The sequence below is a fragment of the Giraffa tippelskirchi genome, chromosome 8 (genome assembly GCF_054371585.1).
Source record: "Giraffa tippelskirchi isolate mGirTip1 chromosome 8, T2T-mGirTip1v1.2.pri, whole genome shotgun sequence".
NCBI classification, from domain to species: domain Eukaryota; kingdom Metazoa; phylum Chordata; class Mammalia; order Artiodactyla; family Giraffidae; genus Giraffa; species Giraffa tippelskirchi.
This window is the reverse complement of record NC_137282.1, coordinates 122,879,258-122,893,246: the sequence shown is the minus strand read 5'-3', so window position 1 is coordinate 122,893,246 and position 13,989 is coordinate 122,879,258. Positions and strand designations below refer to the sequence as shown.

Genomic DNA, 13,989 nt, shown 5'->3' with positions numbered 1-13,989 from the left:
ACTTTTTCAATGATCCAAAAGATGTTGGCAATTTGATCTCTGGTTCCTCTGCCTTTTCTAAATCCAACTTGAACATCTGGAAGTTCTCAGTTCACATACCGTTGAAGCCTGGCTTGGAAAATTTTGAACATTAGTTTGCTAGCATGTGAAATGAGTGCAACTGTGCAGTAGTTTGAACATTCTTTGGCACTGCCTTTCTTTGGGATTGGAATGAAAATAATGTTTTCCAGTCCTGTGGGCGCTGTTGAGTTTTCCAAAGTTGCTGGCATACTTAGTGCAGCACTTTCACAGTGTCATCTTTTAGGACTTGAAAATAGCTCAGCTGGAATTCCATCACCTCCACTAGCTTTGTTTGTAGTGATACTTCCTAAGGCCCTCTTGATTTCAGACTCCAGGCTGTCTCGCTCTAGGTGAGTGATCACAACATTGTGGTTATCTGGATCATGAAGATCTTGTTTGTATAGTTCTTCTGTGTATTCTTGCCACCTCTTCTTAATATCTTCTGCTTCTGTTAGGTCCATACCATTTCTGCCTTTTATTGTGCCCATCTTTGCATGAAATGTTCCCTTGGTATGTCTGATTTTCTTGACGAGATCTCTAGTCTTTCCCATTTTATGGTTTTCCTCTATTTCTTTGCACTGATCTCTGAGGAAGGCTTTCTTATCTTTCCTTGCTGTTCTTTGGGACTCTGCATTCAGATGGGTATATCTTTCCTTTTCTCCTTTGCCTTTAGCCTCTCTTCTTTTCTCAGCTATTTGTAAGGCCTCCTCAGGCAACCATTTAGCCTTTTTGCATTCCTTCTTCTTGGGGATGGTCTTGATCACTGCCTCCTATACAGTGTCACAAACCTCCATCCATAGATTTTCAGGGACTTTGTCTATCGGGGCTGCTAGTTAGGGCCTGACAAAAATGGTCCACTGGAGAAGGCAATGGAAAACCACTTCAGTATTCTTGCCTTGATAACCCCATGAACAGTATGAAAAGACAAAAAAATATGACACTGAAATATAAACCCCTAGGTTGGTAGGTGTCCAGTGTGCTACTGGGAACCTTCCCTGGTGGCTCAGATGGTAAAGAATCTGCCTAAAATGCTGGAGACCCAGGTTCAATCTCTGGGTTGGGAAGATCCCCTGGAAAAGGGAATGGCAACCCACTCCAGTACCTTTGCCTAGAGAATTCCAAGGACTGAGGAGCCTGGTGGGCTACAGTCTACGGGGTTGCAAAGAGTTGGACATGATTGAGTGACTAAGACACACACACACATGCTACAGGTGAAGAGCAGAGAAATAGCTCCAGAAAGAATGAAGAGGTTGAGCCAAAGCAGAAACGGCATCCAGTTATGGCTGTATATGACGGTGAAAGTAAATTCCGATGCTGTAAAGGAAACATGGAAAGTTAGGTCCATGAATTAAGATAAATTGGATGTGGTCAAACAGGAGATTGTAAGAGTGAACACTGACATTTTAGGAATCAGTAAACTAAAAGGGATGGGAATGGGTGAATTTAATTCAGATGACCATTATGTCTACTATTGTGGACAAGAAACCCTTAGAAGGAATGGAGTAGCCGTCATGAAAAAAGATGTCCTTTTCATCATAGGGGACTGGAATGCAAAAGTAGGAAGGCAAGAGATACCTGGAGCAAGAGGCAAGTATGGCCTTGCAGTACAGAATGAAGCAGGGCAAATGCTAATAAAGTTTTGACAAGAGAAGGCATTAGTCATAGCAAACATTCTCTTCCAACAACACAGGGGACATCTCTACACATGGACATCACCAGATGATCGATACCAAAATCAGATTGATTGTATTCTTTGCAGCCAAAGATGGAGAAACTCTATAAAATCAGCTACAATAAGACCTAGAGCTGACTGTGCCTCAGATCATCAGCTCCTTATTGCAAAATTCAGGGTCAAATTGATGACAGTAGGAAAAATCACTAAGCCATTCAGGTATGATCTTAATCAAATCCCTTATGATTATACAGTGGAGGTGATGAATAGATTCAAGGGACTAGGTCTGGTAGACAGAGTGTCTGAAGAACTACGGATGGAGGTTCATAACATTGTACAGGAGGCGGTGAACAAAACCATCCCCAACAAAAAGAAATGCAAGGAGGCAAAGTGGTTTTCTGAGGAGGCCTTACGAATAGTTGAGAAAAGAAGAGAAGTGAAAGACAAAGGAGAGAGAGAAAGATATATCCAACTGAATGCAGAGTTCCAGAGAAAACCAAGGAGAAATAAGAAAGCTTTCTTAAGTGAACAATGCAAAGAAATAAAGCAACAAAATAGAATGGGAAAGACTAGAGATCTCTTTAAGAAAATTGGAGATTCCAAGGGAACATTTCATGCAAAGATGGGCTCAATAAAGGACAGAAATGGCAAAGATCTAACAAAAGCAGAAAAGATTAAGAAAAGGTGGCAAGAATACACAGAAAAACTGAACAAAAAGGCTCTTAATGATCCAGATAACCACCATGGTGTGGTCACTCACCTAGATCCAGACATCCTGGAGTGTGAAGTCAAGTGGACCTTAGGAAACATTACTATGAACAAAGCCAGTGGAGGTGATGGAATTCCAGCTGGGCTATTTCAAATCCTAAAAGACGATGCTGTGAAAGTGCTTCACTCATTATGCCAGGAAATTTGGAAATCTCAGCAGTGGCCCCCAGAATGGAAAATGTCAGTATTCATCCCAATCCCAAAAAAAGGCAATGCCAAAGAATGTTCAAATTACCTTACAATTGCACTAATTTCACATGTCAGCATGATGATGTTCAAAATCTTTCAAGCTAGGCTTTAGGAGTCCGTGAACCATGAAATTCCAGATGTTCAAGCTGGACTTAGAAAAGGCAGAGAAACCAGAGATCAAATTGCCAAAATATGCTGGATCATAGAAAAAGCAAGCAATTTCCAAAAAACATATACTTCTGATTTATTGGCTATGCTGAAGCCTTTGACTGTGTGGATTTCAATAAACCAGAATATTCTTAATGAGTTGGGAATACCAGACTACATTATCTGTCTCCTGAGAATTCTGTGTGCAGGACAAGAAGCAACTGTTAGAACTGGACATGGAACAACAGACTGGTTCCAAATTGGAAAAGGAGTACATTAAGGCTGCATATTGTCAGTATATACTATATATATATATATATATATATATATATATATATATATGTAACATTATATATAATATAAAGCATAATTAATATATATACACTGATGACATTATACATAACATATATATGTAACATATGTATTGATAACATTATATATGTATATAACATTATACTTATCACAACAAACTGGAAAATTCTTCAAGAGATGGGAATTCCAGACCACCTAACCTGCCCCCTGGGAAATCTGTATGCAGATCAAGAAGCAACAGTTAGAACCAGACATGGAACAACAGACTGGTTCCAAATTGGGAAAGGAATATGTCAGGGCTTTGTATTGTCACCCTGCTTATTTAACTTATATGCAGAGTACATCATGAGAAATGCTGGACTGAATGAAGCACAAGCTGCAATCAATATGCCGGGAGAAATATCAATAACCTCAGATATGCAGATGACACCACCCTTATGGCAGAAAGTGAAGAAGAACTAAAGAGCCTCTTGATGAAAGTGAAAGAGGAGAGTGAAAAAATTGACTTAAAACTCAACATTCAGAAAACTAAGTTCATAACATCTGGTCCCATCACTTCATGGCAAATAGATGGGGAAACAATGGAAATGGTGACATACTTTATTTTCTTGGGTGCCAGATGGTGACTGCAGCCATGAAATTAAAAGACACTTGCTCCTTGGAAGAAACGTTATGACCAACCTAGACAGCATATAAAGCAGAGACATTTTTTGCCAACAAAAGTCTGTCTGGTGAAAGTTATGGTTCTTCCAGTGGTCATGTATGGATATGAGAGCTGGACCACAAAGAAAGCTGAGCACCAAAGAATTGATGCTTTTGAACTGTGGTGTTGGAGAAGACTCTTGAGAATCCCTTGGACTGCAAGGAGATCCAACCAGTCCATCCTAAAGGAAATCAGTCCCGAATATTCATTGGAAGGACTGATGCTGAAACTCCAGGACTTTGGCCACCTGATGCGAAGAGCTGACTCACTGGAAAAGACTCTGATGCTGAGAAAGACTGACGGCCCGAGGAGAAGGGGATGACAGAGGATGAGGTGGTTGGATGGCATCACCAACTCAACGGACATGAGTTTGAGTAAACTCTGGGAGTTGGTGATGGACAGGGAGGCCTGGCATGCTGCAGTCCATGGGGTGGCAAAGAGTTGGACATGACTGAGTGACTGAATTGAACTGAACTGAGCATTATACTTAATGGTTTCAGGTTGAAATCTTTTCCTCTAAGTTGAGAAAGAAGACCATGGTGCTCATTCTCACCACAACTATTCAACATAGGTCTAAATGTCTGTTGTTTAAATCTCTGTCTCCTTTGCTGCCCTACATGTAGGATGGTCGGTACCATCTTTCTAAATTCCATATATATGCATTAATATACAGTATTTGTCTTTCTCTTTCTGGCTTACTTCATTCTATGTAATAGGCTCCAGGCTCAACCACCTCATTAGAACTGACTCAAATGTGTTCCTTTTTTATATAGCTGAGTAATATTTCATTGTGTATATGAGGGCTTCCCTGATAGCTCAGTTGATAAAGAATTCACCTGCAATGCAGGAGACCGCAGTTCGATACCTGGGTCGGAAAGATCTGCTGGAAAAGGGATAGGTTACCTACTCCAGTATTCTTGGGCTCTCCTTGTGGCTTAATATATGTACCACAACTTCCTTATCCATTCTTCTGACAATGGACATCCAGGTTGCTTCCATGTCCTAGCTATTGTAAATAGTGCTACGTTGAACATTGGGGCACACGTGTCTCTTTCATTTCTGGTTTCCTCGGTGTGTATGCCCAGTAGTGGTATTGCTGGCTCATTTGGCTGTTCTGTTCTCAGGTTTTCGAGGAATCTCCACACCGTGCTGCATAGTGGCTGTACCAGTTTGCATTCCCACCAACAGTGTGAGAGGGTTTCCTTTTCTCCACATCCTTCCCAGCATTTATTTTGCAGACTTTTTGATGATGGCTGTCTGAGCAGTGTGAGGTGATACCTCATTGTGGTTTTGATTTGCATTTCTCTATTAATGAGTGATGTTGAGCATCTTTTCATGTGTTGATTAGCATCTGTATGTGTTCTTTGGAGAAATATGTGTTTAGGTCTTTTGGCCACTTTTTGATTAGGTTATTCGTCTGTTGTTTCATTTGCTATTATTTTTCCCCATTGTGAAGGCTGTCTTTTCACTTTCCTTGTAGTTTCCATTGTTGTCCAAAAGCTTTTAAGTTGAATTAGGTCCCATTTGTTTATTTTTGTTTTTATTTCCATTTCTGGAAGTGGTTCATAGAGGATCTTGTTGGGATTTATGTCAGAGAGTGTTCTGCCTATGTTTTCCTCTAAAAGTTATGCATTTTCTGGTCTTACATTTAGGTCTTTAATCCATTTTATGTTTCTTTTCGTGTATGGAGTTAGAAACTGTTCTAGTTTCATTCTTCAACACGTAGTTGACCATTTTCCCAGCACCACTTGTTGAAGAGACTGTATTTTCTCCATTCTATATTTTTGCCTCCGTTGTCAAAGATAAGCTATCCATAGGTGTGTGGATTTATCTCTGGACTTTCTATTTTGTTCCATTGATTTATATTGCTGTCTCTGTGCCAGTACCAATCTGTCTTGATCACTGTAATTTTGTGGTATAGTCTGAGAGAAAAGCATCGAAACGTGTACATTAGCATATGTAAAATAGATGAGCAGTGCAATTTTGATGCATGAAGCTGGGCACCCAGGCTGGTGCTCTGGGACAACCCCGAGGAATGGGGTGGGGAGGGAGAAAGGAGGGGGATTCAGGATGAGGGGTCACAAGTACACCTGTGGCTGATTCATGTTGATGTATGGCAAAACCCACAATATTGTAAAGTAATTATCCTCCAGTTAAACACAATGGAATATTACTCAGCCATTAAAAAAAATACATTTGAATCGGTTCTACTGAGATGGATGAAACTGGAGCCCATTATACAGAGTGAAGTAAGCCAGAAAGAAAAACAACAATACAGTATACTAATGCATATATATGGAATTTGAAAGATGGTAACGATAACCCTACATGCGAGACAGAATAAGAGACACAGATGCATGGAACAATTTTATGGACTCTGAGGGAGAAGGTGAGGGTGGGACGTTCTGGGAGAATGGCATTGAGACATGTGTATTGTCATATGTGAAACAGAGCACCATTCCATGTTCGATGCATGTGACAAGGGCTCAGGGCCGGGGCAATGGGATGATCCAGAAGGATGGGATGGGGAGGGAGGTGGGTGGGGGGTCCGGGAAGGGGAACACATGTAAACCCATGGCTGATTCATGTCAATGTATGGCAAAAACTATTACAATATTGTAAAGTAATTAGCCCCCAACTAAAATAAATAAATTTATAAAAAAAAAAAAAAACAAAAAAAAAAAAAAACAAAAAAAAAAAAAATAAAATAAAATAAAATAAATAAATTAAAAGAAACAAACATAGTACTGGAAGGCCTTCCCAGAGCCATCTGGCAAGAAAAGAAATAAAATCATCAGAGTTGGAAAGAAAGAAGTAAAATTGTCTTTATTTGTAGATTACATGATTTTATATACAGGCATACTGTGTTTCATTGCACTTCACTTTATTGTACTTTTCAACTTTTTTCTTTTTTTAACAAATTGAAGATTTATGGCAGCAGACTGTATTGAGCAGCCTATAGGCACCATTTTTCCAGGAGCATTTACTCACTTTGTGTCTCTATGTCACATTTTGGTAATTCTTGCAATATTTTAAACCATCTACCAGCAAAAGTATTTCAACTTGCAAAATAATCAGATGATGGTTAGCATTTTTTAGCAATAAAGTATTCTTAACTGAAGTATGCACATTATTTTTTGACATAATGCTACTATACACTTAATAGACTACAGTATGGTGTAAACATAATTTGATATGCACTGGGAAACCAAAAAATTCATGTGACTCACTTTATTGCAATATTCATTTTATAGCAGTGAACTGGAACTGAATCTGCAAAATCTCCAAGGTATACCTATTTGGAAAATCCTAAAGACTTCATCCCAAAGTTGTCAGATCAAATCAATTAATTCAGTAAAATTATAGGATAGCAAAACTAAAATACAAGAATCAAAAGCCTTTTTATATACTAGCAACAGATTATCAGAAAAAATAAAATAAGCAATCCCATGTACAATAGCATCAAAAAAAAAAAAGGAGGTGAAAAACCTTTACTCTGAAAACTATAAGACATTAATGAAAGATGTTTGTTTTACTTTTTAGTCACAAATAAGTGGAAGGGTATCTTGTGTTCTTGAATGAGAAGAATTAATATTGTTAAAAATTTAATATGGCCAAAAAAATCTATGGATTCAATGTAATCCCTATCAAGATTCCAATGGCATTTTATAGATATAGAAAAACCATCCTAAAATTTATATGGAAACAAAAGAGAGTAGCCAAAACAATACTTAGAACAAAGCAAGAAATATCATCCTACCTGATTTCCAGCTATACTATAAATTTATAGTAATCAAAACAATATGATTCTGGCATAAAAACAGACAGATTAATGGAACAGAATTGAAAGCCCAGGAATAAAGGTGAAAAGAAAGTCTCTTTTAATCAGAACGCCAGTAACTTGGGGAGAAGGTGGACTTGTGTCCTCCCAAAACCAAGTCTGAAGATTCTACTCCATCACAAAAGTTTTAAAGGGAAAAGGGGATGATCTCGGTTAATCACTGGGGTGGGGGTCAGAGGCATCACTGTCCCCCACTGCCTTCGGGCTTGTCAACCTCTTGCGGTCTTTCTTTAGTTGCTACCTTGTTCACACAGTTCATTTCTGAGGTTACTGAAGGAAGCTGGGGAAGAGGTCTGGTCACCTGCTGGTAACTTAGTCTTCTTTTCTACTTCTTTGAACTATGGAAAGAACCAACGGGTTAGACATGGTAGTGTACGATCAAAAGAGTTGAAAAGAGTGCTTAGGTTGAGATGAGCAGAGCATGAGGAGGCCCTGATTTAAGTTTAGTTAAAATATAGCTTCGCTAACATGGCAAGCGGAGAAGGCAGTGGCACCCCACTCCAGTACTCTTGCCTGGAGAATCCCAAGGACGGAGGAGCCTGGTGGGCTGCAGTCCATGGGGTCGCTAGGAGTCGGACACGACTGAGCGACTTCACTTTCACTTTTCACGTTCATGCACTGGAGAAAGCAATGGCAGCCCACTCCAGTGTTCTTGCCTGGAGAATCCTGGGGACGGGGGAGCCTGGTGGGCTGCCGTCTATGGGGTCGCACAGAGACGGACACGACTGAATTGACTTAGCAGCAGCAGCAGCAACATGGCAAGAAAAGGGGTTTCCTGCTGAGGACAGTTTTCTGTAAAGGGCTGCTTACATCCCTGCATTTTTCCCAGCCTTTTTAAACTCACCCATCTCAGTTCATAGAGAATAATGTAATCAAAATGTAAATTTGTCCACCCGCTTTCCTGCTGGAAGTAACGACTTGCATCATTTTCACCATTATTTTCTCTGCATGGATTTCCTTTCCTCCCCTTCTAGCCTCACAAGCTACCAACCTGCTTTTGTTTTATGATCAATGACAACTTTGTTGCTTTATTTCAATGCTTCATGCTTTTATATTTACATTTTTACTGTTTCCCTTTACCTGAATCTCTCTTTCTCCTTTTTTTTTCTGATCAATTGGCTCCCAGACTTTAGTAAGCATTTTGGGTGGTACTTTCTCCATGACAACGTTCCTGAACCATTCAGATGAATGAGATGCTTTTCCATGCACATATTCCTACCTTAGTACTTGCCTTATGTTGATCATCTTTCGTTAAACTGTAAGCTCCCTGAACACGGGATATTTTTTTATCGTGGACCAGTCACATAGCAGACCCTCTGTAACTGCAGTTTTGTGTCATCTAATGTGGCACTTCAAACCCTCATGCATATGTTACCATTGTACTCTGGGGGATTCACCAGTTCTGCTTATTGAACATGAAGATACATGCCTATGAATGTAATTAACAACTAACATAATTGTTTTGTTCTTATTTAGAAAATATGCAGGTTTTAAAAAACCTCATATAAACCTCAGTCTATAATAAGTCAAAAGCATATAAAGTGACACGGAATCCCTTGTAACATTACAGACTGGATTAAAAGTATCCAAGTATGGTATTCAGTATTTCTCTCTCTCTCTCTTTTTTTTTTTTTTTTTGGTTTTTCTACAGGTTGCTGCCAATTCCTGGGGAAAGTCCTGGGGAGAGAATGGCTATTTTAGGATTCTTCGAGGAGTAAATGAGTCTGACATTGAAAAGTTGATTATCGCAGCTTGGGGCCAGCTGACAAGTGCAGATGAACCATAACATATCATTAAATTTCCATAAGGCCAAGCATTCAAGTCACCCTTTAAATTGAAATTAAGCCATGTGAGGTTCTCTGTGCAATCTTTGCCTTTTCAGCTTGTTATCACAACCTGCTTGTTTTCTTGTTTCACCCCAGGCCCTAAGATCCAGTTTCCTTTATGTCACAAGTATGTAAGAGAACAGCAGAGTGACTAAATGCCTTTTAAGTTCCCTAGTGGCCTTCATTTCCCTCGCATGACAGTGTTCTTTTTGACTTTGATCATTTGCAAACAGTGTGATGGCATTTGTTTTAAAAGTTCATAGCATTTGTTTGTGGAAATGATCTGGTTTCTCTCTCTTTGAGCAATGAGGATGTCAGACAGCAAAAAGCACTGAAAACCCCAGTTTACCATCATTTACAATTTTTTTCAACCCAATAATGCTTTTTTAATTCTGACATTGCTTATGATTTGCTAAAAAGCAGTGGAAATATATTGTTTCTCTCAGTAAGCTCACATTGTGGTTCTTTTCATTAAACTGAACTCACAATCTAACTCAAAGGGAGAGTCACTATCATAGGAAAGAACTACTCTTTACCCTACAATGTAATTGCTTGTGATGCAGGGAAGATAGTAAGTAACAAAAAAACTTAGATGCTGACAATGGAAATACTGTCTTAATGTGTATGTAGGACACACACTCCTATTTTTGGAAACCAGTGCACATGGTGTAAAGTCTATTAAAATGAGCTGCACAACTGTATTTGGCAAGATCACATATTCACCCCTTAAAACAGAAACCTGATGTCATGACTCAGAATGAATAAATACACTTTTACCACAACTATTTCACAATTCGCTGCTGGAGATGCTAAAAAGTAAGCTCAATTGGCACAAATTTGCATCTAATTTCAGTTCTCAATAGTCAGAGAAACAAAAATAGCCTCATCATCCTTGTGGGGAAAGGATGCAATCTTCTAATAATTCGCTGACATCTTAAATGACAAACTAATAAATGAAGAAGCAAAGCTGATCTGTCAGTGAGCCTGGCGGATTATAGTGACAATGGCAGGATAACCATGACCTTCACTTCTGGGCCCTCTGTTGTCTGGATTCCCAGTGTAGAGCTCTTTTATGTGGTCGCACCCAACAATACCCTGGTTAGATGAGCCAGATGTGCTGAAAATGTGAGAAACTGGAGTATAAAAATGTGAAGTGCTGCTGCAGTGGTTGTTTTCTCCAGTAATCTCTGCTGTGCTATCAGAAGAAGCATCTATTCACTTAGTTCTCCCTTAGAAACAATACAGGAGTCTCATTCACCTTGTTGTGGTTGGTTGATGTGCATACATATATGTATATGTACACACATATATATGTGTGTATGTACATATATATACACATATATATAATGTAATATATGATATTACTCAGCCAAAAAAAAAAAAAGAAATAATGCTATTTGCAGTAACATGTATTTAGAGATTATCATCCTAAGTGAAATAAATCAAATGGAGAAAGACAAATGCCATATGATATCACCTCTATGTCAAATCTAAAGAAATTATTTAAATGAACTTATTTACAAAGCAGAAACAAACATAGAGATATAGAAGACAAAATTATGGTTACCAAAGCATAACGTTGAGGAAGGGATAAATTAGGAGGTTGGGATTAACAGACACATACTGCTGTATATAAAACAGATAAATAACAAGGACCTAATGTATAACACACAGAAGTATATTCAATATCTTATAATGAGCTATAATAATCAATTTTTTCTCATTCTTTTAACTTTATAGAGCATATTTGGTTCTATTTATTGTCTGAAGTCCCCGAGCTGGCCTTCAGAAAATAGTGATCGGCATCTTCCTTTGCCCACTAAGAACTAAGTGGCTATTTGTGGAATAGATTTGACTGCTGACTGGACAGTGTCCTCCTGTACTGTGATTTTTCTTGGCCCGTAGACATGCCCTACTCACCTTGGCCTGGACTGAGCAATGGGAAGAACCACACATTCAGTCCATGTGTCTTCAGGATTCCAGTCTCTGTTTACACATATGAGGTCTTATTGTTTTGTGTTTAGAGCAGGGGAGGGAAGAATTGTCCTTATGATCACATAAGAGCCAGGACAATATGTCTCAAATTGGGTGATGCTGTGAGTACTCAGACTTGGTTTTCTTCCTGTTCAGTCCAAGGTATGTGCCACTTATGTGCTCTTCATGGGTTTCAGATGAAATCCATAACTTCATCTAGTTTTTCCTGGAAAAAAAGAGGAAATAGTCCCAAGATAGCACATTGAATTACAGCTTGGCTGCTCCACTCTGTTGAATCATGCTTCTTTCTTCAAGTGTCATCAGGAAACATACATAAGAAAGAAGTAGAGAAGATCTTGAAGTTAGGACACATGTCCTTTCAGGGGTCACCATGTCTGAGTTCCACCTCTTTGTATTCTACACAAGAAAAAGGCTTCTCCAGGTTTTTAAAGTTCATATTCATGAATTGTCTTTAAACCCCCAAATGGAATTGTTAGTTGATATTCAACTAGAAAAAAAGGAAATGTCTCTAAGTGTTTGCAATAAGAGGAATAGAGTGAAAAGACTTGGTTGTGTAGGTGATGGAGGAGCAGAGAAGGGAGTAAAGTGTGCTGAGTCAGTCCAGGGACGAGCTGCAGGAGGAGGCTATCATATTCCCTAGACTGGGGGCTCAAAGTGAAGCAGTGGGTGACTGGGGTCTGCGGACAGGTGTTTTCCTGCTGCTAGATGGGAGCAGGACTGACCTGTCTGGTGAAAGCTGGAGTTATGAAAAGACAAAGTGTTGCCAAATTTGCCACCTGAAGCAGACAGGGAGACAAATACTAAAGCTTCTACCTTGCTCAAACCTTCCAAACTCTCATCAGTGCCTCTCATTGGCTAATCCTGCTGAAAGACAATTGATACAAGAAGTGATGAAATCAAGCTGTCATAGTTAAATTCCGCCCTTTACCAGATACAAAGAATAGGATGAGAATAAGGGATAGATGATAGAATAAACAGAAAATACATTTTTGTTTCATCTCATATAGATATTGGAAATTAAGAGTTCATGAAGGAACAATTTCTCACTGATTGATTACATTGGATCCCACCAAAAATGATACCCCACGTCCAAAGGCAAAGGAGAAGACCCAACAAGATAGTAGGAGGGGTGAAATTGCATTTAGAATCAAATCCCATACCCACCAGAGATGCTCAGAGGGCTCAAACAAGACTTTATGCACACCAGGACCCAGAGACCCCACAGAGACTGAGCCAGACCCGCCTTTGAATGTGTGAGTGTCTCCTGCAGAGGCACGGGTCAGCAGTGGCCTGCCGTGGGGACAAGGGGCTCTGGCTGCAGCAGACCTTGGACACGTGGCACATGGCATAAGCCCTCTTGGAGGAGGTTGCCATTGGGCCCACCATAGAGCTGCCGACCAGGCGACCCACAAACAGCAGAACATTTATACCTAAGAAATTCTCTCACTGTTAAGAAAGTTCTAGGACCCACAATGGATTTCCCAACATGGGGATCCAGCAAAGGGACTGAGAACCCCCAGGAATTTGACTTTGGAGGCCAGTGGGATTTGATTACAGAACTTCCACAGGACTAGGGAAATAGACTCTTGGAGGGTACAGACAAAACCTTATGTGCACCATAACCCAGGAGAAAGGGGCAGTGTCCCCACAAAACACTGAGCCAGACTTGCCTGTGAGTGTCCAGGAGTCTCCTGCGGAGGCATGGGAAGACAGTAGCCTGGTGCATGGTCAGGGGCACTAAATGCAACGGTGGGGGCATAAGTCCTTTTGAAGGAGGTCACCATTACTGCCATTACCCCTACCACAGTGTTTACCCCTACCATACTTTGGCCTCAGGCCAAACAACAGGAAGGGAACACAGTTCCACCCAACAGAAAAGTGGATTAAAGATTTACTGAGCATGGCCCTACCCATCAGAAGAAGACCCATATTCCTCCACAGTCAGTCTGTCCCATCAGGAAGCTTCCACAAGCCTCTTATCCATCAGAGGGCAGACAGAATGAAAAGGACAATCACAGAAAACTAACCAAACTGATCACATGGATCACAGCCTTGTCTAACCCAATGAAGCTATGAACCATGCCATGTAGGGTCACCCAAGACAGATGGGTCATGGTGGAGAGTTCTGACAAAACTTGGTCCACTGGAGAAGGGACCAAAGTACTTTAGTATTCTTACCTTAAGAACCCCATGAACAGTATGAAAAGACAAAAAGATATGACACTGAAAGAGGAACTCCCCAGCTCAGTAGGTGCCCAAATGCTACTGGAGATCAGTGGAGAAATAACTCCAGAAAGAAGAGATGGAATCAAAGCAAAAACAATGCCCAGTTGTGGATGTGGCTGGTGATAGAAGTCAAGTCTGATGCTATAAAAACAGTACTGCATATGAACCTGGAATGTTAGGTCCATGAATCAAGGTAAATTGAAAGTGGTCAAACAGGAGATGGCAAGAGTGAATATCAGCATTTTAGGAA

At 40.0% G+C, this 13,989-nt stretch overlaps 1 protein-coding gene across 1 annotated transcript in view; it reads left to right on the top strand.

Annotated features, from left to right (window-relative positions):
- The window catches only part of TINAG (tubulointerstitial nephritis antigen), a 91,405-nt gene extending 81,846 nt beyond the window's left edge, over nucleotides 1–9,559 (top strand). Inside the window, exon 11 of the mRNA XM_081519847.1 lies at nucleotides 9,344–9,559. Within this exon, the coding sequence (XP_081375973.1) occupies nucleotides 9,344–9,478 (135 nt within the window). The 3' untranslated portion in view covers nucleotides 9,479–9,559. The remainder of the gene's footprint in view (nucleotides 1–9,343) is intronic.
- The last annotated feature ends 4,430 nt before the right edge of the window (nucleotides 9,560–13,989 follow it).